Source organism: Benincasa hispida, chromosome 3, assembly GCF_027475165.1.
Source record: "Benincasa hispida cultivar pf3 chromosome 3, pf3_genome.v1.1, whole genome shotgun sequence".
Classification (NCBI taxonomy): Eukaryota; Viridiplantae; Streptophyta; class Magnoliopsida; order Cucurbitales; family Cucurbitaceae; genus Benincasa; species Benincasa hispida.
In genome coordinates, this window is record NC_143480.1 from 32,298,748 (window position 1) to 32,324,068 (window position 25,321).

The 25,321-nt window shown below is 35.8% G+C and overlaps 1 protein-coding gene across 1 annotated transcript; it reads right to left on the bottom strand.

The window, feature by feature from the left end:
- Positions 1 to 19,042: 19,042 nt before the first annotated feature.
- LOC120072771 (WAT1-related protein At5g64700-like) lies at positions 19,043 to 24,726 on the bottom strand. Its single transcript, XM_039025253.2, has 7 exons — positions 24,446 to 24,726; positions 24,287 to 24,349; positions 23,968 to 24,084; positions 23,111 to 23,363; positions 22,277 to 22,435; positions 21,512 to 21,663; positions 19,043 to 21,165 (listed from the first exon to the last, which is right to left on the bottom strand). The coding sequence occupies exons 1-7, from the start codon at positions 24,616 to 24,618 to the stop codon at positions 21,006 to 21,008; spliced, it is 1,077 nt and encodes a 358-aa protein (XP_038881181.1). The 5' UTR covers positions 24,619 to 24,726; the 3' UTR covers positions 19,043 to 21,005.
- Positions 24,727 to 25,321: the final 595 nt, after the last annotated feature.

Consider the following 25,321-nt stretch of genomic DNA (forward strand, 5'->3'; position numbering starts at 1 on the left):
TCTAAGTTTTATAGAGAAATACAATAAACTAGGGCATCCTATACCCATGGTTTATTATTGGGTATCCCATACTAAATATTTCTCCCACTTGCCATAGGTTATTAATCTGGTATTCCTAGCCTTACTAGGTAATTCTCAAAACACATTAGCCGAGAGAATCATTGTAAACATATTAGTGTACATTTTAATTAAACTATACGGGGATGCATCTTATTCTCAATAATGACCAGGAAGCACACTTTTCTCCCACTGTATTGAGGCACTCTCAACTCTTTGATTTAAGACGCGTCTGACTTGTCTTAACAACTCTTGTTAACAGTTAGATCTATAAATCTTTTAAACTTACTATACTTTGATCTTAGCTATTTAAATATCAGAATATTTGCAAATGACTTTTAACAATTTGATTCTTAACAGAAGTTGCTATAAGATAGAACAAACATATTATTTTTTTATAATGAACATTTCATTTACACCAAAAAAAATATATACATTATGTTCTTTACATGATAACAAAAGTAGGTAATATTATCATTAAGCTACAACATGTCCCATTGGTCAAGCTAAGTAAACGGTCCTCAGGAACTAAGTTGCCTATTTAGCTTTCTCTACTCTCTTCTCGGTAAGATACTGACTGTAATTTCTCTTCCAATGCCCTATTTCATTGTTGTGGAAATATTTCCCTTTGTCTGCAGCATTTTTCTTGCTTTTCTTGCCAGTAGGTTTCTTTTTCCCTTTTCCTTTGTCTTTCTTTGCAGGAATTCTCTTACTCTATTAAGAGGAGACAACATCAGGTTTGGAGAACATTCCTCTCTTCTCAACAGCAGCAACATTTACTTCTGATTCCAGACCCTTTGTTCTCAACATAGTCTAGAAAGCCTGCAGCTCATTCAACAAAGTAGTCAAGTTGTATTCAATTTTATTCATCAATGCATTCATACAGAATTGCAAAAAACTCTTTGGAAGAGATTCTAGAATAAAACCAACTTGACTTCTCTCGTCCATAATAGCGTCGTTTACTTCTGCCACATTAAAGTGGACCATCATGTCCAGGACATGTTCACGAACAGAGGTCCCCTCTTTCATGCGATTGTTATAAACCTATTTGATAACATCATGCCTTAGGGTGAAGGATGTCCAAACAACACTCGCAGAGATTCCATAATCTCTTTGGCAGTACTTACATCCTCATGTTTTTTTGCCCAAAACATCAGATAAGCTAGCGGGAATATAAGCATGGGCTTTATGATTCGTCCCGATCCATCTATCAAATGCTTCTTGTATAGTTTGGGTTGTATTAAATCTTGGAACGGGAGGACATTCCTCTATTAAGACAAACTGTAATCGTGTTCAAATTTGATTTCCATGTCACATAGTTATCCTCGATCAGTTTGTCCGATGCCAACAATTTTATTATTGAACTCGTCATTATGAAATTATAAAAAAATTCTTTAAGTGAATTTCTTTTAAATCCAATCAAGTCTTAGCAAAGTTAAAATAATGTACCCATAACCATTATTTATTTGCAACGATACGTTAGTGATTTGAACAATTACCGAGGGATAGTCAAGAATTCCTTCATAGAAGCAAGACAATTCTTGACCAAATACTATTTCCAGAATAACTCATAGATATTCCGATAGTCATTTAGTTATCATTTTCGGTCAGGATCTTTACTAACACTTAGTAATTATTCTAATTGTAGACCTGCCATTTTCCGAACTTATAGAACGGTATGAATATGCTTCTGAAGTAGAAGACAATAACCAAGATGAAACTATACGACCGTATTCATTTTACTGAAGCCTGGGTTGTTCTGAATCCTATGTTACAACCATCTGAGGGGATCACCACGGTTAGCAACTAGCTAGTGCCACCTAAAAATGACAATAGACGAAACATAGGAATCTCACGGTTCAAACTAATTGAGGAGACCATAGGACAATGTTGACACATTTCCTTCACCCACTTAGAGCCCTCAATATTCTTGGAGTGAGAATCCAAAGTGTGGGCTTTGTTCAGATTTGGTAGAGGGAAGAGGAAGAGAGACCGTACACAACGATTAAGCAAGTGGGAGATGAGGTCATCTATCGCATAGACAAGATGCTTGATCGTTTAGGTGAAGTTTACGATCGTGTAGGAAAAGTAAGCGATCGTCTAAACGATCGTGTAGGAAAAGGTAAGCAATCGTTGGTGATGAAAAATTAGCCGTCAAAGACTTGATGACTAAAATTATGTGGGACGCAATATGCGATGCATGTCTTAAGCTATGCGTTGATTCTCATGCGTCGGTGGTTATGCGTTGGAATGAAACGATATGTTAACGAATGTATGCGATGACCATGCGTTCCCATCACAAGTTTTCTTGTGCTCGCACCAAGTATAACGTGAACGCAAGTTTCTCGGGTGATCCGAGGTCAAACTTAGAGACTTGAAACTAAATGCTATGTGGTAATGTGTTTGCGGTGGTTGAATAAAAGAATGGTGGGGGTATAAGCTATAAACTACTTCTATTTCTAACTAACAGACAACACAATGAGAAGTATGAATGAGAGGTAGAGACACGACAACTGTTGACGTGGTAAATGGATGGAAATAGATAAAATGTGAGGATGTCTTCATCGCAACCCTTAAGATTGACCGCAAGGGCAACCTCAGCCAACGCAAGCTATACGATCATGCTACACACACTTGAGCCTAATTCTAGGACGCATGCGATGTATATGCGAAATGTCGGGATGACCGCATACCACCGTATCCTACTTCTTGGACGCATGCAATATCCTCTCCGTAGGGTGCATACTGATAACGGGTAGAAATGCACGTTATTATAGTGCTAAGTTCTTAAACAATGCTGGCTTGCATTGATAAAATATGTTAGATTGCGTCCAAAAAGTATTAAGTTCATAACATTATGGTTGCATGCGTTCATCACATAGAAATAGTTAACTTTTGTGTTTTTATGTAGAATATACATTGACGCAAGGCGAAAAGCGTGATCACAAGAAATCAACGAACGAGCTCAGCATTACCACAAGGCTTTGCGGTGATTTGTGTTCGCATAGATCTGCTAAAAAAGGATTGCCGTATAGAGCCGGCGCAACCTGATGGGCGCATTTGGGTGAAAGGCACAATTAATCATGATGGGATAGAAAGCTGGTGAAGGTCGAATCCGAATTAAGTTGACAAGCCGCTAACGATAACAAGTACATTCAACTTTTCGGTGACAAATATTCGGCGCATCAGTCAGAGAATTAAACCAGCCCATCTGTGCAATCATAAGAGAGAAGCCGCCCTTCACCTCGAAGCTCTATAAATATCAAAGGCAACCTTCAAAAAAGAAGATCGGATACTTAGAAAAATTTCTCCATAGTTTAGCCTTGTCCATAGTTTTCCTTTTTATTTTAAGGCGAAGAAAGAGAAGAGTGGAGACGCCGAAAGATCGCTCAGGACAACTGGAGAGAGAACCTGGAGGCATAGAAAGTAGAGAGCGGGCCGACTCTCGCAAGAGCGAGATTATCTTTTGAACACGAGTAGAAAAGATAGTGTAAAAGCCTGGGAAGCAAGAGATTTCTTCCAGGCTCTTTATTCTCTTCTTGCATTGTTATTTTGTACTTCAACTTTATATTTATACAATGGAAGTTCTTATTCTACATATGTTCACTCCCTTAGAACGCATGAGTAGCTAAACTTATCAAATGGATTGAGAAGAACTAAGCTAACATGACCTAGGATCTTCATCGCATGCGATTATCTTGTTTTATGCTGTACCCAACACCCCTTTAGAGCTACTCGAGAGAGAGTCTAAAGAAAGAACCTACGACTTGAGAGAGCTAGGTTAGAATCTAGACTCGAAAGAGCAAGATTAGAACTGCATATACAAGAGATAGGGACTTAGAGATAAGCTCTGTTTGTCAACCTGCATCGCATGCACCCTAGAGATAGGTATGATATTTTGTGGTCGCCTTATTTGTGTGTGTGTCATTTTGTCATCGCATAAATAAGAATAGAGGCTTATGTGTAGGTCTTATAGACTTATCGCATATATCGCATGCATTCTAGCATTAGAAGCCGTAGCATTCGCATCGAGAGATGGTTTACTATTGTATGTGTGTTGCATGATCGCATAGCATGAACGCATCCTAGGAAGTGTTAGCCGAAACCCTTCTCAACCTGTTCACCGCATACTCATCGCATCTTCCGTTTATCAACTCTTTTTGAACTCTGCCGCATTTGTTTATTTTTATTACCACAAACAACATTCCCAACAACTGCTTGATTTATTTGGTTACCGCAAATTCTTCTGAGAAAATACTACCGCATATTGTTTTCCCAAGTCCCTGAGTAAAACCCTGGACTTACTAGGAAACTCGGTGGGGTTTATACTTGGATTCCATTGAGAAAACTTGAGTGTTCAATGCATTTCCACCATTGCATTTCATCCATAATTCCACATCATAAAATAATGCATCAAGTTTTTGGCGCCGTTGCCGGGGACTTCGACAAATCAGTGTGCTAATGGTGATTTTTCTGATTCTTTGCAGCTCTCAATCTCTAGTGAACTACGACCCGAAGATTGAGAGAATAACTCGATGCAGACTGAGAGACAACCACCAACAACAAGATAGAACCCCAAGAATGGCGGAACAACCGGAAGCAAAGGTCGCAAACGTGAACAATATAATGGCCAACCCCATCCTTCTGGCGAATGACCGCAATAGACCCATTCGGGACTATGCGTCGCCCATCCTCTGCGATTTCTCTCCAGGAATCACGAGGCCAGCGTTGAATGGATCGAGGTTTGAAATGAAGTCGGTAATGTTGCAGATGATCCAGGCTGCTGGGTAGTTTGGAAGAAGGCGTGGCGAAGACTTGTATGCTCACCTCCGGAGCTTCATAGAAATATACAACACTTTTGTGTTCTCGAACATCTTTACCGAAAAAGTTCGACTAACTTTGTTTCCATTTTCTCTGTATGATCAGGCAAGAAAATGGGCATATTCCCCCGAGCTAGGAGAGATTACTTCGTGGGAACAGGTGGTGGAAAAGTTTATGAAGAAGTATTTCCCACCAACTAAGAATGCTAGGAGAAGGAAATTAATAACAAATTTTGAACAAGAAAATGACAAATCGCTCAGCGATGCCTGGGCAAGGTTCAAGTAGCTGCTAAGAGACTGTCCATATAATGGCTTACCAGACTGCCTGCAGATAGAGATCTTTTATCAAGGACTGAATCCCTCTTTGCAGATCGCTGCCAATGAGGCAGTCGCTGGTCGTTTCCTAGAAAAAACATATGTGGAGGCCAAGAGTATACTTGATCGCATTTCCAAAAATCACGAGGATTGGCGGGAAAACGATCAGAGATTAAGAATTAAAGACAATGACGCAAACAACGGGGCCATCGCATCCCTGCAAAACCAGATGACTGCGATGATGAGTTTGACTCAACGCATCGCAATTAATAACACAAGAGCGAAGAAAGGGCAGGTCAACATAATTGCCCAAACGACCGCAAGTTGTGTCATTTGCGGAGACCTGCAGTCATTGTGCTTTATAAAGAACAATCCCTATTCCGATACATATAACCCCAGGTGGAGAAACCTCCCAAATTTTGTGTGGAAAAATCAACAAAAAAAACTTCCAACTAGTGGCGCAAAAAGGAGGGACACCCGGATTTTTTCTGCAAAACAGCAGTCCAATGCATAACCAAGCTAGCAGCTCGCAAAAACCGCAATCTTCGTCCTTAGAGAGCTTGTTGAAGTAGTACATTGAGAAAAACGAATCAGTGCTTCAGAATCAAGCAACATCCATTAGAAATCTCGAAATTCAACTGGGACAAATTGCGGGAAATATGAAAAATAGACCGCAAGAAGCATTGCCGAGCTCAACTGAGCTTCCTCGCAACGCTGGGGGTACTAGGAAGGAACAATGCTCAGCAGTCTCCGTGCTAAGTGACAAAATGACTGCGGAAGTAGGGGAGGAGCCCATCGCAACCAACTTGAATGCGGTGACAACCGAGGACCCGTTGACCTATAGTTCGGAAAAGCCCGAGAAAATGAACCCCAAAGTTGCGTCCATCCTCAAACCTTCAGAATGTGAGACAGAAGAAGTCTAGCTACCACTAACTCTGTAAAGATTGATAGAAAAATAAAATGATGAAGACAAGATCACAACAGAGGCAATAATGCAAAATGTTATGATCCCACCAAAAATGTGCGACCCAGGAATCTTCACGATACCATGCTCCATTGGAAGGGTCTACAGTGGCCAAGCGTTATGTGATCTTGGGGTGTGTATAAACATCATGCCGCTATGAATCTTCAAACAATTGAATGTTGGCATACTCGCGACCACGACAGAGACTCTCCTGCTTGCGGATAGATCCCGAATACATCCTGAAGGAGAGTTGAAAAATGCCGCAATCTCAATTGATAAATTCATCTTGCCGGCAGACTTCCTCATTTTGGATTATAAAGCAAACGAAGACGCGCCCATCATATTGGGACGACCATTCCTTTTGACCAGTTGTTCTCAAATTGATCTGCGCAAGGGGGAGATTGTAATGAACATTCATGGGGAAAAGCTCTGGATTAAGGCAGTCAAGATGCCGGGAGATAGAGTAAAGAGGGAAAAGCCACCGTGGGCGTGAAAAGACCAGCTTGGAATAAGCAGTCCCTGAGTTACTTTATGACTCAACCTCATCAGGGACGCAAACCTTTTGAATATCCTTTTTCTACATCAATACTTTATGAACTTTCATCATCTTAATTTTGTCTATTATCGCATATCTACTTTTTTTACTATTCATTAAAAAAAAATGCGATCATGCTGAACGATTGCGATAAAAGATTTTATTTAAAATAATTTAACCTTCCCACTGTTTTTCTTACAACGATCGAGGTGAACAATTGCGAAGGCGTTACGTGGAAAAGCAACTTATCTTATTCTGTCACCGCAATCTAAAGATAGGAGATCGCTGCAAAGCAGGATGCGTCAACAAACAATGCGAGTGACAGCGCAAATTTGGGGGTTATATTCTTCCTTAACTTTATTCCAAATTCTGCACTATCACATCGCATTTTAATTTTGAAAGTTTTATCACCGCATCCTCTTTGATTATCGCAATCATTTAACATTGATAAATTTAGTAAGTCACCGCATGCTATCTCTTTGCCAATTATGATTTCAATGATGAAACACATGCTTCTATTTTTTCATATATACTAGAATCAACTTAATCTTACAAAAGTCACCTCACGAAATATTTCTAGAAGTTAGGGGTCTGCTAGCTTTCTTTCAAACTCGCTTTAAGTAGCTTCTTAAGAATATCGCATGACTTCTTTCAATCTTTTGGCAATGGGGACATTTCTGCATTTTAAATTTGGGGGTGAGGTATTTATTTTTCGACCTTGCTATTTTTAGCTTTACAAAAAAAAAAAAAAATTATGAGAATAACAACTCCACTGTTAACGCAATGGGAAAGCCCATGTTGATAAGAGTTAAGTTATGAAGGGCATTTACCCATAGTTAGATGTCCGTATGACACACGTGAGGGTAAGCCAAAACGAAAGTAAGTCGCCAGGATCAATGCATAAATAAATGACCGCAACTCTGCTTCCAAGTAGATATGAGTTTAGTCTGAGAAAGAGCACATTACTCGTAGTTGGATGTCCGTATGACACACGTGGGGGCAAGCCAACATGAAGGCAAGACACTTGGATCAATGCAAGGTCAGAAAAATAATAATGTCAAGAAATATGCAAGGATAAAAATCATTTGACACCCCAGTGGAAAAGTTTTCTTTTTGAAATAAATCATGCAATGTCCCGAATTTAGTAAAGTCCTTTTGAAGGTAAAGTTTGCAGACCCTAGGTCTTAGAAATATTTTAAGAGGAGACTTGAATAAGACTTAAGGAAATTTTGGTGTATAGGATTTGAATGAAGTATCCTTTAGAAATCTAGGAGAAGAGAATTGCGGTCGACTTTCTAAAGGAAATCTTTAGCTTATGCTTGAGGATAAACGTTGTTTAAATTTGGGGGTGTGATAACGAGTAGAAATGCATGTTATTATAGTGCTAAGTTCTTAAACAATGCTGGCTTGCGTTGATAAAACATGTTAGATTGCGTCCAAAAAGCATTAAGTTCATAACATTGCGGTCGCATGCGTTCATCGCATAGAAACAGTGAACTTTGTATTTTTATGCAGAATATGTGTTGATGCAAGGCAAAAAGCGCGATCACAAGAAATCAACGGACGAGCGCAGCATTAACGCAAAGCTTTGCGGTGATTTGTGTTCGCATACATCTGCTCAAGAAGGATTGCCGCATAGAGCCGGCGCAACCTGGTGGGCACATCTGGGTGAAAGACATAATTAATATCTTTTGAAAAACTCGAGAGAGAACCCGTAGGTGTAGAAAGCAGAGAGTGGGCCGACTCTCGCAAGAGCGAGATTATCTTTTGAGCACGAGTAGAAAAGACAGTGTAAAAGCCTGGGAAGCAAGAGATTACTACCAGGCTCTTTATTCTCTTCTTGCATTGTTATTTTGTACTTCAACTTTATATTTATACAATGGAAGTTCTTATTCTACATCTGTTCACTCTCTTAGCACACATGAGTAGCTAAACTTATCGAATGGGTTGAGAAGAACTAAGCTAACATGACCTAGGATCTTCATTGCATGCGATTATCTTGTTTTATGCTGTGCCCAACATCTCTTGCGTTGAACGTATGCGTTCGCATTTGCAATGGAGAAGTTCTCCGCATGCGGTCATCTATGCGATAGCTCAGCTTCTGCGCCTGCGTCCGATTCCTGTGTTAGCTACAAAAATAGACAATTGAACACATAATAACGCATAATAATGGGTTAGCTGAGATTCTTCATGCTGAACGAGGCAAACTCATTTTCCTATGAATTCCTAACATAATTGCCGCATATTATGCTTAACATCCCTCATAATTCTAAATAAAATGCCTAAGATGACGTGCATTTCTGCATGTCATCAATCGTATAAATAATCGTGTAGGAAAAGGATGAGTGATCGTCCAAACGATCGCGTAGGAAAAACTAAGCAGTCGTCTATACGATCGTTTAGTAAATATCGGGAGCTAAACGATCGCTTAGAAAAAAGTAAACGATTGTTTAGTTAATAGCGTGCGACGATGTAATCGGTAAGCGATCGGTTAACAATATCGTATATGTAAGCGATCGTGCAGTCACTATCGTATAGACACTGATTTTCTAAATGATGACACTATCTTTAACACAATGTTCGCACCCCCATGCTCAACACACTGTCGGCTATTTATAATGCACTCATCCGTTATTTAGAACATGAGAGACATCGTCCCATTTTCTTTATAACCGTTCAATGAATGCGTTCTTATCATATTCATAACATATAAATTAATATCATATATTAATTATAATATTTTCCTCTACTAGATATAAATCATATTTATATCCAATTTCTTCCAAATTAATGTATCTCATACATAAAGTTAATTATATCATATTTAATTAACTCATTCAATTATATCATATATAATCGAACTTCCTCTTGTCAATTTGAACATTTCAAACTGACCCAAAAACTGACTCTCAACTTGTATCTAAGCTACCAAGGGGACCTTATGGACCTATGGCTCGAAGCTCCAACGGTACGTGAATAGCTTACTAAACTCTTTAGTCACGATATCCACCATCCGTTAACTGCCAGACATTCCACTAAAGAGTGATAGTTGAACTCTTCTTGTCATAGATATATTTCTATGTCCATTGGATATAATCAATCATCAGTACGATGACCCTTCACAGATGCTCGTAATTACAGCAGGCCAATTTACCATTTTGCCTATGTAATTACATCTTCCTCCTTAAGTACCACTGATCTCTCTAATAAACAATACAATATAGTCTTACTATGTGTGAACATCTCTCGAGCCATGAAAAGGTGCATAGCGCCACATCGTTCAGGCCCCGGGATCAGCCCTTAAGAGAGCAATCTATCTACTTACCGCTACTTTGGGGAAGGAGTGAACTCCATCTTGTGAAGCTGAGTTCCCAGCTCCTAAATCAGACGAATCCCCAAAATAGTAGGTTTGAGTCGGTGTTCTAGCCACAAGCACCCATACAAATCAAAGGACTGCCCTCAATGGCAAGAGTTTCCAACTCACTCAAGATTGAAGTCATGTTACCTATGGTCATCCTAGTGAAGTGAAGTCTCAGTCATGAAAGGTGTTATATGACAAGACATTAACACTTCGAGGTCAAGTCTTATACACACTCTTTATGTAGGACGCCCCTGCTCGCATGTCCATTACATGAATGATCAAGATTAGACCATCTGTGACAAGTCACAACATTTGTAACAATTCCACAAAGCGGGTCGCGTCCATAGTGTTACCAGGATAAGGTTTCTTTCCTATATTTATATACTACAGACTATTTTTATTGTCACTTAAGACATGATCCACTTGTATGTCACTACATACATACTTAAGTTACATAAAGAAAACCAGGGATATTAAGTTTATTGGTTTGTGGTAAAATAAAAACATCTAAAAGTGTAGAGTCAAGTAGTGAAGTAAATATCATTTATGTTATACATCACAAGTGTTCGTACAAAGTTGTTTACAAACTACAGAACACGAGACTTTAGGGCACAAACCCCAACAATCTCCCACTTATCCTAAAGCGAAGTGGGGAGGTACAAAATAATAAATTAGGGCATAAAAACCCAGTGCAACAAAATCTCCCACTTGCCCTAGTTCAGTCGCAGGCGGTCCCGTAGACCCATGCTCTGAAGGTGACCCTTAAACACGGCAATCGTGAGAGCCTTCGTAAACGGATCAACAACGTTTTTCTCTAAGGAGATCTTCGTGATGATCACATCTCCTCGATGCACTATCTCGCGGATCAGATGATACTTCCGCTTTATGTGTTTGCCGTGCCTATGACTCTTGGGCTCCTTGGAGTTCGCCATAGCACCACTATTGTCACAATAGAGGGTGATGGGCCTAGACATATCTGGAATAACTTCCAGCTCTGTCAAGAACTTTCTGAGCCAGACGATCTCTTTAGCAGCTTCACAAGCCATTACATACTCGACCTCCATCGTGGAGTCAACAATGCACCCCTACTTAGTGCTTCGCCACACTACAACTCCTTCATTAAGAGTAAATAGCTGGCTTAAGAATAGACCAAAAGATTGACATTTTTTGTGTGACCGCTTCGAGAGTGAAGAATTTTTGGTTATAATAATTGAAGGTGTGTATCATTTACTTAATTTACTATTATGGAATATCTTTTTAATTTTTTTGTTTGAATGTAAGAAATTTTGGAGATGAACAAGAAGAATAGAGATAAATTACCGTTCGACCACGTAGGCAATCGAGGTTATTCCTTCAAATTCAATATGGGCTGTAGGAAAAACAAGGTTGAGAAGTAGGACATGTTGACCTATTTAAAGAAACACACTCTAAAGGTGGCAAGTTTATGAATCAAGCAGCTGAGGATGCATATGTAATCAATTTTGTTTTATCTTCATTTTGTTTTTCATTTGTAAGTTCAGTCATTCGTATTTACACACTCAACTAATATGTGTAGAATCAATTGTTAGAATTACAATCCAACCCCACCCCAGAAGGTTCCCAACTACTAACATGGGATGAAATTTATGAGACAGTTTTGAATAGACGATCTTCATTTGTAATCAATTTATAAGTTTATGAATCAAGCAGCTGAGGATGCATATGTAATCAATTTTGTTTTATCTTCATTTTGTTTTTCATTTGTAAGTTCAGTCATTCGTATTTACACACTCAACTAATATGTGTAGAATCAAATGTTAGAATTACAATCCAACCCCACCCCAGAAGGTTCCCAACTACTAACATGGGATGAAATTTATGAGACAGTTTTGAATAGACGATCTGGTCATGTAAAAGGCCTATGTTTGGGCCCTAAACCTAAGTCAAGAAAGGGTAATTGCTCATCGAGTTCGTCATATACTCAAGGAGTGGAAAGTAGGGAGGTGAGGGAATTGAAAGCCAATTTCAAACAATCAATCGAGGATTAAGGAACTTGAAGATGTTAAAAAACAAATGCGAGAGGATCATGCAAGACAAATAGAAGAAATGAAAAAAAAAAAAAAAAAGATTAAAGATATGATACGATCATAGAGAGAAGGGCCATCAAATTAGGTATGCTTACTTCATTATCTAGTTGGCTAATATGTTGCTATCTTGTAGTTATGGTAGAAAAGTAGTTATGTCTTACTAGTAGCTTTATGATAATTAATTGTTGGCTATCCTGCAATTATGCTAGCCAAACAACTAGGTTTTAATGTGTGTGTTTTTTTTTTTTAGTTACACTACTACAAAATCTACATTACTTGACACTTGTAGTTTTTAATTACTTTGACGTTTTTATGGAAAAAAATCAAGTAATATGATTTTAGACAAAAAAATATCAAGTAAAAGGGTTAAAAAAAGCGAAGATTGACGGAATATTTCAGATATTTTCACGCGAACCTTTACTTGACACGATTTTCGGGTCAAGTAATATAAGGTCTTACTTGACATGTTTCACGTGTCAAGTATAAGAAGCTCTTACTTGACATTTTTTTCGTGTCTAGAAAGATTGTGCAATGTTTTGTAAGTAATCATATAGCATTTGGTAGGCGATCGTATAACATTTGGTAGGTGATCGTATAGAAATTGGTAACCGATCGTGTAATGTTTTGAAAGCGATCGTGTAGTTTTGGGTAAGCGATCGCAGGGTGTTTGTGGGTGATCGTCTAGTGTTACTCAGCAATCGTGTAAAGAGCTCAGTGTTCGTGTAGCATTTGGTAGGTGATCGTATAGTATTTGCTAGGCGATCGTATAGAAACTGGTAAGCGATCGTGTAATATTTTGTAAGCGATCGTGTAGTTCCGGGTAAGCGATCGCGGGGTGTTTGTGGGTGATCGTCTATTGTTACTCAGCGATCGTGTAAAGACTTTAAGCAATCGAAAATCTACGTTACTTAACAGTTATACTTTTTCATGTCAAGTAAAGTATAAAAAGTATATTTTTTTAATCTTTATTTTTTGTTTCCCTCCCTCTCCCATTTTCATTTCCCTCTCAAATTAAAAACTCTCTCTCCTTGTTGTGCGGTGAAACTTCACTGCAAAATAATGATATGATATGTCTTAATCATGCTACCAGATAATATATGTGATGCTACAAATTTCACTATATAATGCCAATCAATGCATTCATGTAGTTTATGCGTGTCAAAGTTTTCTTGCGATGAAACCAAGTATAATTCCACCGCAAGTTTCTAAAAATGATCCGAGGTCGAACAAGAGGATTTGCGATGCTAATGCGACAATGATGTGATATATGCGACCGTAATCAAATTAAGATTGTGAGATGCTGAAGAGTAAAATGCAATGATAAATGAATAAATAGGTAAACAAATCTAAATTTGTGCAAAGTGTGTGTGAGAGAATGCGATGACAAGTCTTTTGGATCGAATCAGAGTGAGAACGGGTTTGGGGAAAAGAACATCGTAAGTTTGTCAATCTTGTTGAGGACGCAATTAAGGTTCCGACTTCCCTTGGCTTACACCTCTCGGTGATCCCCTGTGTCACTATATCTCTATGATGATCAGGGATGAACGTTTGTGAACGCAAGGTTGTTTCCATCTCTAGAAATACTTCTTGCTTTAGCTAGTGCATTCTATCAACCTTCTTTCAAGAGGTTGATTAGCATCTTCACTTCTACTCTCGCAGGTGAAGATGCCATTGAACATGCGTTAATTAGACTTAGTTAACTTCTTCAACATGGATTGACTTACTCACTCAATCCTTCCCCCACACCCTAGAGGTTTAGTTACTCATGGTGAGAGAAATGGAAGATGAATGCGTTATAGTGAATAGAGAAATGAAGATGAACATGATAATGATATTATCTGGTAAAGATAAAGTGTTTGTTATAGAGATATGAATGAAAGACAGGAAATGAACAACAATCGATGAACGGAAAGTAAGAACAGTTGAGATCAGCATGTCAATGTCTTGCCACAGATCCCGATCGGAGCTATTTACTTGTCGGCATGATGGAGGAATGAGGTGGAGAACTTCCTTCTCAGGAGAGTTCTCGAGGGAAGAATGTCCCTTGCACAAAACTTCTTTTCGTCTCTTTTTCCATGTGTTTTCTTTCCCCCCTTTGTGCTGAGTGTTTATGTTGCTATTTATAGACCTTAGCACCTCTTGCATCAGTGGTCCCACTCTAAAAAGTTACTTTTTTCTGTTGCGGCTTGGTGGGAATGTCTGCTCTGCTCCACATTCAATTTGTCAGGTCGTACATCAGAAAAGTTGTACAATTTCAGAAATCCCCGAGAATGCGTTGCTCTTTTTGTCCACGAGCAATCATCACATGCGGTGATACCTGTTACCTGCAAAAAAAATATTTGGACATCCTTTTTTTCATCACAATGCGGTCAGCGGGTGTGTTTCTGATACTTTTACAATCTTTGTGTTTCTAAGCCAATTTTAATATGTTTGACGCAACTTTTCCTTCCTATTGCTGCATATTCTAAGTAAGATGGTATAAATAACTTGTATTTCTATCAGTTATCACTCGTCCTTCACCATCTCACTCACGACCTTCCCCTTCCCCCCAATTTTTTTCTTCTTCCGTGCACCCAAGAGCTCTAGCCGTCGTCAGCCTTCATTCTCCCCTCGCCTCTGTTCGCGCCGCTGTTATTGAGTTTTTCATTCCGTCGTCTGCTCAGCTGCGCTAGCCCTCTCCCTCGTCGTCTGATCAGCTCCCTCGCTGTTTGCTCAGCCATGCCAGCCGACCAGTTGTGCACATCGTTCGCGAGTCTTTAGCCCCACCCAGATTTGTAGTCGAATGCCCCCACCAATTTCGTCGCTTCTGCCCCGTCTAGATATGTAGACGAACGCCCCTAAATCTATAGCCGAACGTCCCCAATCCTTGTTTTTGGGTAAGATTTGGTAATTTTGTAGGTTTTTATGCATAATCTTGATTATTGTTTGATTTTGGGTTAGTTCTGATAAAAACCCATTATGTTTGGATCATAGATTCAGGTTGTAGCGGAGTTTGAAGATTGGAAGCTTGTTGTGCGGGGTTGCAAGGTTTTGACTTTAGCAAATTTTGGTAACTTTTAGTAACTTGTTATTCAACTTTGGTTTGATGTATATTCAGACTGGACAAATAAATCAGTGTATAAGTGTTTTTGTTCCTCTTTTGTTTTCTTTTCAGAAAAGTTGGTCAAGGCTCAAGTGAAGCATCGATTTGAGTAAACACTTTAGGTAAGTGTTTTGGATGTATTTGAATGAATTTGTGATTTGGGTTTTAATGTAGCATCTTCTGTAATGATTTGCTTGTTTGAATGTTTAATGATGAGATTGATTTTATATTGTTGGAAGGAGTTGAGTTGTTGTCCAATAGGTTTGAGATTGATCTTGGCAAGGTTTTGATAAGTTTGGAGGTTAGTATTAATAGTTCTTTGTTACCCATTGAAGTATTGGTCTAATAATTGAGTTATTTTCAATTTTTGATGTTCAATTCAAAGATTTCAAGGGATTGGAGCCACTGTCCAACAAAGTTAACGATGTTTGGACGTTTTGATAGGTATTAAGGTCTTAAAACTCTTTTGGATTTGTTACATAGTTGCTGGAATTTGCGTTTTGTAACCATTATTATTGAAATTTTCGTAGGTTGGATTATTTTGTTGTAGTTTTGAAGTGGCATTCAAATCAAGCCACACTTTGGATAATCTATTTGAAGTTAATTGGTTATTTTGGTGAATGAAATTTTGAAGAAATTTTTTATTGCTTGTAGATAAGATTGGGCTTCCAATATTCTCTATTTTTTGTGAAAGTTGGGAGAAAGGTATCTGCATTCTTCTATTTTAAATTTTAGCATGTGCTTGACTTTTTGTCATTGTTGTATCTTAATACTTATTTATATATTTTGAAATTTGATGTTATCACCCTTTATTCTATTTTGCAGGTTGATTTTCTTAAACATGGCTTGCCTGACCCTTAGTTCTCGATCTTTAGACTTCAAAGCTCAATGTATAGATTAAATAATGTACTTTGTTGAGAGGTTATTTATTAAACAATTTGTCACTTTTGTGTTTGTTGAAAGTTGAGTTTTGTATACAAAAGCAATAGTTGAAATTTTATTTTGTGCATGAAAGAGAAATATTGTTGTAATTTGTGACGAGTGTTCCCATGAAAGGTCATAGTTGAACATATGGATTTTTAGTGAATATATTGAGTTGATAGATTTTAAATGTATAATGTTTATTTAATTAATGTAATTTTATTATTGGAATACAAGGCAGAAAATGAGAATATCAATTGGGGCATTTAATTTGAAAACAAGAAGACATATACTTGACACATAAAAAATGTCAAAGAGTTATCATATATGATACATAATCAATGTCAAGAATCAATAAACTTGACATACCATCAATGTCAAGTGTATTATCTTTCTTGACACGAAAATTGTATCAAGAAACATTTTACTTGACGTTTTTTCGGAGTCAAATTATCACACTATACTTGACATTCAAATAGTTGACGCTTTTATAAGTGTCAAGTATACCCTTTACTTGACATTGGAAAAACGTCAAGTAATCCAATTTCTATAGTAGTGTTATAGTGTGTTTGTGGATGTTTATGAAATTTGAATGTTATGAAGGAATATATCAGCAACAACAGAAGCAACAAGGATCATTTAAGCACTCTAATTCATTAATGTTGGCAAAATATAAAGCATGCTCTTGCAGAAAACAAGTGAGTTTCATGACATACCTTTGTAGAACCTCTTCAAAGCTCAATCTCCAACTGCAATCTTCTCTAAATCTTGTTGCAGACCACCTCAAGATCTTCCACACTATTCTCTTGGTGCTCTATATTGTGTTATGGGACTCAAAACAAGCTTGAATAAAGGGATGAAGGAAAATTGCTCACATCAGCAATCTTATTGAAGAACACTTTCTTCAGCACGAATTTTCTCTAAAATTCTCTCTTGATTGCATGCCCAAAATTCACTCCAAACTCTTCAATATATTGCAGATCATCATGCAAGGAAGAGTGTTGCATGAGTTGCAGCTCATGCTTAGAGTAAATGAAGAAGTGCAAAGGGAAAGTGTGTGAGCATAAAGAATATGGATAATGGAAAACTCTATTTTTCCATTTGTGTATTGTTTTTCTAATTTTTCAATTTTATTAAAAATCAAAACTTGATTTTTAAATCCATTTTGATTTTAAAAATAAAATTAATTTCATAAATTAATTTTTAAATAAAACTTAACTAAGTTAATATCAAATATTAAATTAATTTTTACACACATCCATCTTTATATATATTTAAATATAAATTCTCCTCTTTCGTTAATTCTCAAATTAAACATGTAATTATATCTCATATAATTACTAATTCTCTTAATTCTAATTTGAACGTTTCAAATTAACTTATCACGCTATTCTAGAGCTAGTTCGTTGCGAGCTAGTAGAGGGACCTCGCGGACCTATAGATCATAGGCTTTAACGATCCGAGATTAATTGGCTAAACTCATTAGACCAGATTAATCCCCATTCATTAACTAATGGGTCACTCCACTAAAGCCCATAGTTGCACTCCCCTCACTGTAGATATATATTATCTCCAGATGATTTAACCATAATCAGCAACCCTTCACAGGTTGTTCGTAATAACGGCTGGATCAAATATCTGTTTTACCCTCGAGATTACGTCTTATTCCTCAAGTTCGTACTAATCCTCTAATGAACTACTGGTTTATGATCCAATCACTAAATCAAACTCTCTTAACCTAGTGAGAGGGTGGGACCCCTTGTTCAAGACCTAGATTCAATACTTAAGAGAACAACCTTTCTCTTATTCTTAAATCGGGTAAGTGTGAACTCCATCTTGCATCCTATGTCCCCACCTATCTATTAGGTCTTACCCCTGAAATAGAAGTCTTATTGAGTCGGCACTGTTGAGCCAACCCTCACTTATGTAAATCTAAGGAAAATCCTCAATAAACAGGAATTCATAGTTAGCTCAGGATTAAGATCGAGTTGTCTAGGTCATCTAGGTGAAATAGTCAATCATATACAGTAAACAACGTTATAAAGTAAGAGTAACTTATTTCTTGGTCTGATTTTATGCAAACTCATTGTATAGAACGCCCCCACTTCTCATGTCATAACATGTACGAATTAGGATCACATCGTATGTAACACTTTACAACTCTTTGTAACAATTACAGAGTAGGCCGCATCCAATGGTGTTACTAGAATAAGCTACACAACCTTATTCATGTACCGTAGATCATTTTGACTATTTACTCGAACCTGATCCACTCTTATGTCTCCATATAAAGTTCAAGTACTCATGCCATAGTCATGGATCTTAGTTTATTGGAATTAGACTTTCATACAATTTATGAAATCAATAATAAGTTTATTGATTATAGAAAATGTTTATCATTTTACAAACTACGAGTTTTAGGACATAAAACCCAACAACGTGGAGTGGGTTGAGATTGGTTATACTTGTTTTGGAGTTCAACTTGGAATTTTTTGTTTGTTTGTGGAAGTTTATGAATTTTCAATGCTGTGTGCGATGTGTGGGATGGGTTGGGATGAGTTGGGATGAGTTGGGATGAGTTGTGTGGAATTTTATGAATTTTGAATGTTTGTGGAAGTTTATGAATTTATGAATTTTTTGTTTCTTTTGGAGTTCAACTTGTGGTTTTTGTATATTTTTGAATGTTTCAGGTTGAGAATATGTAGTTATGGAAGTATGTTCATTTTCTTCATTTTGTAGGAATGTCAGATCATCTAATGGCTTTTGTTTGATTGTGAAAGTTTATGAATTTTGAATATTGTTTGGGATGGGTTGAGATTAGTTATTCTTTTGGGGTTAACTTGTGGTTTTTGTATGTTTGTGGAGGTTTCAGGTTGAGAACATGTAGTCTTGAAGTGTGTTGCTTTTCTTTGGTTTGTAAATTATTACTCTTTTTTTTTTTTTTTTTTTTTTTTTTTTGTAGGATTATAGGATTTTCTTTGTTTTGTATGATTTGTAGGATCCACCTTATGGTTTTTATTTGTTTTGTGGGATGCTGTTGGGAGATGATGTTGAAAATGTTGTTGAGATGTTGTGTTGGAGATGTTGTGTTGGAGACGTTATTGAGAGTTCTTTCTTCTATGTATTTGTGAAGACATATTTCTTTTGTAGACCATTTTGCCAACTTTTCTTTTTTTTTGTGTAATAAAGAATACTATCGACTTTGTTTATTTGTTTTCTTTCTTATGTAAATATTTTGAGTTGCTAATGATGTTATATATTTTAGATTATTCAGATTAAATTAAAAAATTAAAAATTAAAAATTTTAAAAAATGACTATCTCCCGACAAAAAACATCGAGAGTTTCTATATCTCCCGGCAGCTTCAGATTTTGAATTTTTGAAATTGAATCCCGATGGCTAGAACTCTCGACGATATGTGTACATGCGTTGGGAGTTCCAAACTCCCGATGGTGTGTGTTTCCGCGTCAGGAGTTGTACTCCGGTGGAAATATCTCGACCAAACTCCCGACGACAAGTTCCACTACAAGAAAAAGGGACTCTCATGATGCCTAAAACAACTGCTGAAAAATACATCATTGGGAGAGAGATTGTCTCCTGACTATGTAAGGATGCCGTCAGGAGTGCTCAATAACTCCCGACGTTGTAGTGCTCAAACTCTTGACGCCTCACCATGCCCATTGGGAGTTGGTAACGAAGGCCAATCTTGACTGGTTGAACTCCTGACAAATTAAAAAATTCGTTGGGAGTTGTGTAGGAATTCCCGAAGGTTACAATAGTCCGTCGGGAGTTTCGATTTAAAACCCCCAAATTGAATCCCCAATTTCAGATTTGCTTTCTACCTTTCTTTTAACCCTAAAACAAAAAAAATACCCCCAAATCGAACCAGCTGATTTTGACCATCGTCCGTTCGTTCCTCCATTGTCCATCGCCATTCGTCCTTCAATCATCCGTTTGTCCTTCAATTGTTCGTTGAACAAGGCATTCGTCCGTCGCCTAAATCGTACCAGTCATCCGTGGACGTTCGTCTATCGTCTGTCACCGTTCGTCCATCATCTGTTGTCCATTGTTCGTCGTCCATCATCTGTTCATCCATCATCTGTTGTCCATTGTTCATCGTCCATCATCTGTTCGTCCTTCAATCTTCAATGCAGCTGGTCTTCGTCCGTTGGAAACTACTTTTGGTGAGCTAAACTTTGACTCTTAGAGTTGTTCGTTGCATATATTATATTTTATATCCTTGTGGAAAATGGGTGTTTTCTTGTAGTGTTTCATGACAACACTTTATCAAAAGTGTGTCATGACTATGTTTTGAATCTTCAAAGGTTTTGAGGTTTTTTTTCTAGTATTTGGTTATTTTCATATCTAAGTGCCTTATTACATCATCTAGCTTATATTTGAGTTTGAATATTATATATTGAGTGTATTGTTTCTAGTTGATGTGTAATAAGTTTGCTAGTTTATTCCGTTATCATAATATCCCAATTTTCTCCCAACACTTAGTTATGCTATTTTCTTTTAATTTCTCAATTATTTTTCAACTGTTTCTTAAGGTAATAGTGTGAGAGGTATTTTTCCAACAATTTAGAATTTGACTATGTACTTATTTATTTTTTTAGGATGGAAACTATCTTAAAGAAAATGCTAAAAGTTTAAAACAAAAATTGAAATCGTTAACAAACGTGCTATAATGTTTTGTTGTTTGGAGCAGTGACAAATGTGGACTTTGTGTTTCATCATATTTTATAAATTGAAATTGATAAAGTGCAAATTATTGCATATAATAACCAAAATACAAATAAAAAAAGAAAAAAAAAAGAGAAAAAGAGAAACCTAATTAATAGCATTTAAAGCTTCAGCCCAACAAATGAGAGGAAATCTAATTTTAGACCAATGAGGAGTTGACTTCAGTACGACATGTCAACTCTCGAGTCTCCTTTTGTGGCAGACATGGTTGATTATTGTTTGGAGGAGTGACAAGCTCTTTATTTTTTCCCCACAAAACACTGTAAAGACTCATTACCAATAAGGATGCACCTATAATGCTGCCAATCCAAATAATACAATTAATTACAATAAAATATTACTCACATATTTGTAAATGAGAAAACAAAAGATTCTTAGTCACACATTAAATTGAATTTTAGTTCCTAAACTTTTACATTTGTCTATTAGATCTTGAAATTTCAATTTTGTATCTACTAAGTCCTTGACTTTTTTGAAATATTTTAAAGTTTACAAATATGCTTGATATGAAATTGAAGGTATAAAGTTTATATATCAGATCATTGAATTATGAGGAAGATAAAAGAGCCTACTAAAATGTTACATTTTTTTATTATGAAGTTCAAAGAAAAAATAGATGTAATATAAATATAGTTTATTTATTACCTTCCCAAATAAATTCCTTCGGAAAAGAGTAACTGGGAACCAATTATTGTTGTGATTAAATTCAATGGCGTCGTCATGGCTTGGAAAACTGGACCTTTTTCTCTGATTACCCAACATTGGGCATTATTTGAAATCCCAATTACTAAAATGCCCTGCACCACGTCCCAACTTAATTAATCCACTATTTTCTATTTTGGTCTTTTTACATTGTAAATTATTCAAAACGGTGCCCAACATTTAAATTAAAATTAAATTTCATTTTTTAATCAACTACTTTACAATTTCATAAAATTCTCCAGAAAAAAGTCATTAAATTATTATTTTAAAATTAAGAAAGCCATTTACCTAAAAAATTCAAATATATCTTTAATTTCAAAATATCTTGAACTAGAGTAATCACTAGTTTATTAAATTGTTGGGTAAATACATAAAATAACTTCTAAATGATGTGAAAAAAGTACAAAACTAAATTTCAAAAGTGGAGCAAAAATTTACATTTTAAGGTCGGTAAAATAAAACATTTAATACTACATAACTAATCTTCAAAAAATTGAAAACCCCATTTTTATAAAATGAAAAAAGATAACATTTAAAGAAGATTAAATTTACACAATGTGTATAAATTTAGATATATGTTTGATTTTCCCACCATATAGAAAGTGTAAGGAAGATTAAAGTATATTAAAGGAAGAAAATGTAATAATTGAAATTAAAGTAAAGTTAGGAAAAAAGAAAATGTAATTTGTTAATTATAAGAGGGCTTACACAATAGAGGACAGCAAAGAGTCTAATGTTCCAACCCAATTTCCAGTCCAAAGGATCTCTTTCCATTGCAATGGCCACAACAAAGCTTTGAACCATACTCATTACTGTTTGCATGCACATGAACTCCATTGGGTGAGGGTACCCCTTCAAGAATCTAGCCTGCACCCATTTTTATTTTCAACTTTATTTATCATATTCTTTCTTACAAATTTTTTATTGAGTTTAATTACTCGTTTACGCCCTATATCTATTAAACATAAAATTTAATTAATATTTTAAATAGACAATGAAAATATGTGACTAAATTACCATAATAATAATCTTAGATTTTATCTTTTTCTTTTTAAAAGAAATATAATATTACTTTTGACTTTTCATAAGTTATTTAAAATGATTAACTATTAGAGTAGAAAGCTATTCAAATTTCGAATGGAAAAAACTTGGGATCCGGTAGTATTGTGGTGATGTTAGAACGAGTCAAAACTATGTGTTGGGTTTTGAAAATATATTAGAAAAGTGGTTGTCTCACGTTGAAAAGTTTTAAAAAAGCGATTAACTTTAAGATATTATAAAAAGAGCTTATAATTACTTTGTTTTCGAATCTTCCAAGTTACAAACACGGTTAAAGTCTTATTTTATATTCTCTGGTTGAAAGTAGGGAAAAGGGTGTGTAAGTGGTACAAATTTTTTTTAATAGAATACTGTAACTAAGATGGAAGAGAGAATTTGGAATAGGAGGTTTTATGTCACATAGTTTCCAAGAAAGATGAATATTATAGTAATTTAAGGTAGATTATAGTGAAAGGGAAAAGAGAGAATTGAAGGGAAATTTACCTGGAGAACAAACCAAATGCCCCAAGAAACACTAGTGATGAGAAGGAAGAAACAGCCAATCATCCATGTGTTTTGGGATTTAGAAGAATGGTGGGATTGAGATTGGTGATAATGGTGGAAAAGTTGGTGTGTGAAAAGTGGCTTCAAATAGGGGCCTTTGTAGAAAGCAAGAATGGCTGCACCTGCCATGCATATCATTATCCCCACTACCTTTGCTATCCCTGCTGCTTTCTTTAACTTCACCTTCTCCATCCTATTTTTACATCCCAACATCAATCTACTTCAATGAACTAATCTCAACATAACTTTCAATTTCATTAAATTATACTTTTAACTTTTACGACCATTACAATCTTAACTTTTTATTTCAAAAATGGTTGCAATTTTCAATTATAAACAAAATGGATAAGATTTCAAAGAATATAATGATATTAAAGTTAAAACTTCGTTGGAATTTTGGAACTTTTACCCAAGTCGTTATTGAAAGGTTAATTTGTGTGTAACTAATCAAACTCAAAATTAGATATTATTTAGACTAATTAAGTTTACGAAGATTTTTACATTATTTATTTGTTAAATTTAATACAGCATTTAATAACTTTTTTAAATGAAAATTGAAAGATTGTATAATAATAATAATAAGTGAAAATTGAAAGAACAAATTTGTTTTTTGTTTTTTTTGTTTTTTTTTTTTTTTTTTCCTTTCTTCTAGGTTAAAACGTGGAGTTTCTTCAACTTTCCCGAGTAATAAAAAGTAAAAAATGAGAGAGAAAATAGTTTGGAAAAGTAATTAAACGCACAGTTACTTTAAATTATTGCGAAGAAATATTATTAAATTGTTAGTATTAAAAAATGACCTTAGTAAAACCGCAAAGAAGAATGTTGTGACAGGAACGCAATTGAAGGCTGCAGCACCAAGAGTTGCTGACGTGTAATTAATGGCCACTCCATAAGCATCCAATGCAAGAGTGATCCTATATAAACCCAAATTTATTCAAATTATTTAATAAGATTCAGGGAATAAAAATAAATGATTAATAGTAAGCAATACTTCTCTTTTTTTAATTGGTGGGTGATTTGACTAAGTTGATATATTGCACTTTTTTGCATCATATATACATTCTTTTTCAAATCATAGAGATTTCATTAATAAAAATAACAAACATTGATACAAACCCTATCAATGAAATGACAAAAATTTGGCAGAGATGCTTGAAAGACAATGGCCTCTTCTCCTTCCTGAAATATATTTTTACAAATAAATTTTGATTAAAATAAAAAACAGACGAAATTACATGCAATAAAATAATATATAAAAATATAAAGGAAACGTACCCTTTTAAGATCAGAGTGAGTGGGACTAAGACGAGAGTGCCAGCAGCTTGACGATAGAAGAGGAAGATATAAGTATTCATACCGGCGGCGAAGGCGGCCTTAGACATTAGGCTCATTCCGGCAAAGGTAATTTGGATGAAAATTGCAACAATGTAAGGCTTGTTAGAACCCATTTTTTTTTTTGCAAGGTGAAGAATGATAATTTGGTGTTGGTATTTGGCTGCCTTTAAATAGGGCAATTCAGAGGCTGCTGAAAGGAGAAAAATGAGTTGAATTGAATGAATACAAATAATTAAATTAAAACACACTCACACACAAAGTATTGCACTTTATCTTTTTTTACAAATAAGTTCAGATACATTAATATCTAGATCATAATGGGATGTGTGACAGCAATGGTTGGCATTTAAAGTGCTTTATAATTTATTCTACAAAAAGGATTTTGGGCAGTTTTCATTTTTGCCTTTTTTCTTTATTTTTTGCTATATTGTTTAGTTTTTATTATATGCCAATTTAGCTTCTTTCCTTTTACTTGTGTGTGCAATTCTTTTGGTTGGTTTTGTAGCTACCTGTTTATTCTTCCCCTACTACCCATTGTTCTAAGTTATTTATAATTGAATTAAAAAAAATCAACTTTCATTTTGAATCATTTGTTGTAATTTCGATTTTGTATGATGGTGGATTATTAGTGGGGATTGAGTTTTGTTTTACATAAACTTTATGAGACCAAAACCTAATATTAATGAAGCATTTAATCATAATTAAGGTTGTACCAGATAACTACTAGGCTTTCAAGTGGAAAATGCTGACTTCTTCCTTTGTCATGTTCTAATTAATGTGTGTAAATTAAATAAGTACTAAACTCTTTGGTATATA

Excerpts from the sequence above, each read along its gene's own strand:
- LOC120072771 (XM_039025253.2), bottom strand. The coding sequence starts at position 24,618 with ATGGGTTCTAACAAGCCTTACATTGTTGCAATTTTCATCCAAATTACC. Across the intron at positions 22,436-23,110 it reads GCATTTGGTTTGTTCTCCAG|GCTAGATTCTTGAAGGGGTA; the intron begins GTAAATTTCCCT and ends AAATGGGTGCAG. Across the intron at positions 21,664-22,276 it reads TCTTTGCTGTCCTCTATTGT|GGCATTTTAGTAATTGGGAT; the intron begins GTAAGCCCTCTT and ends GACGTGGTGCAG.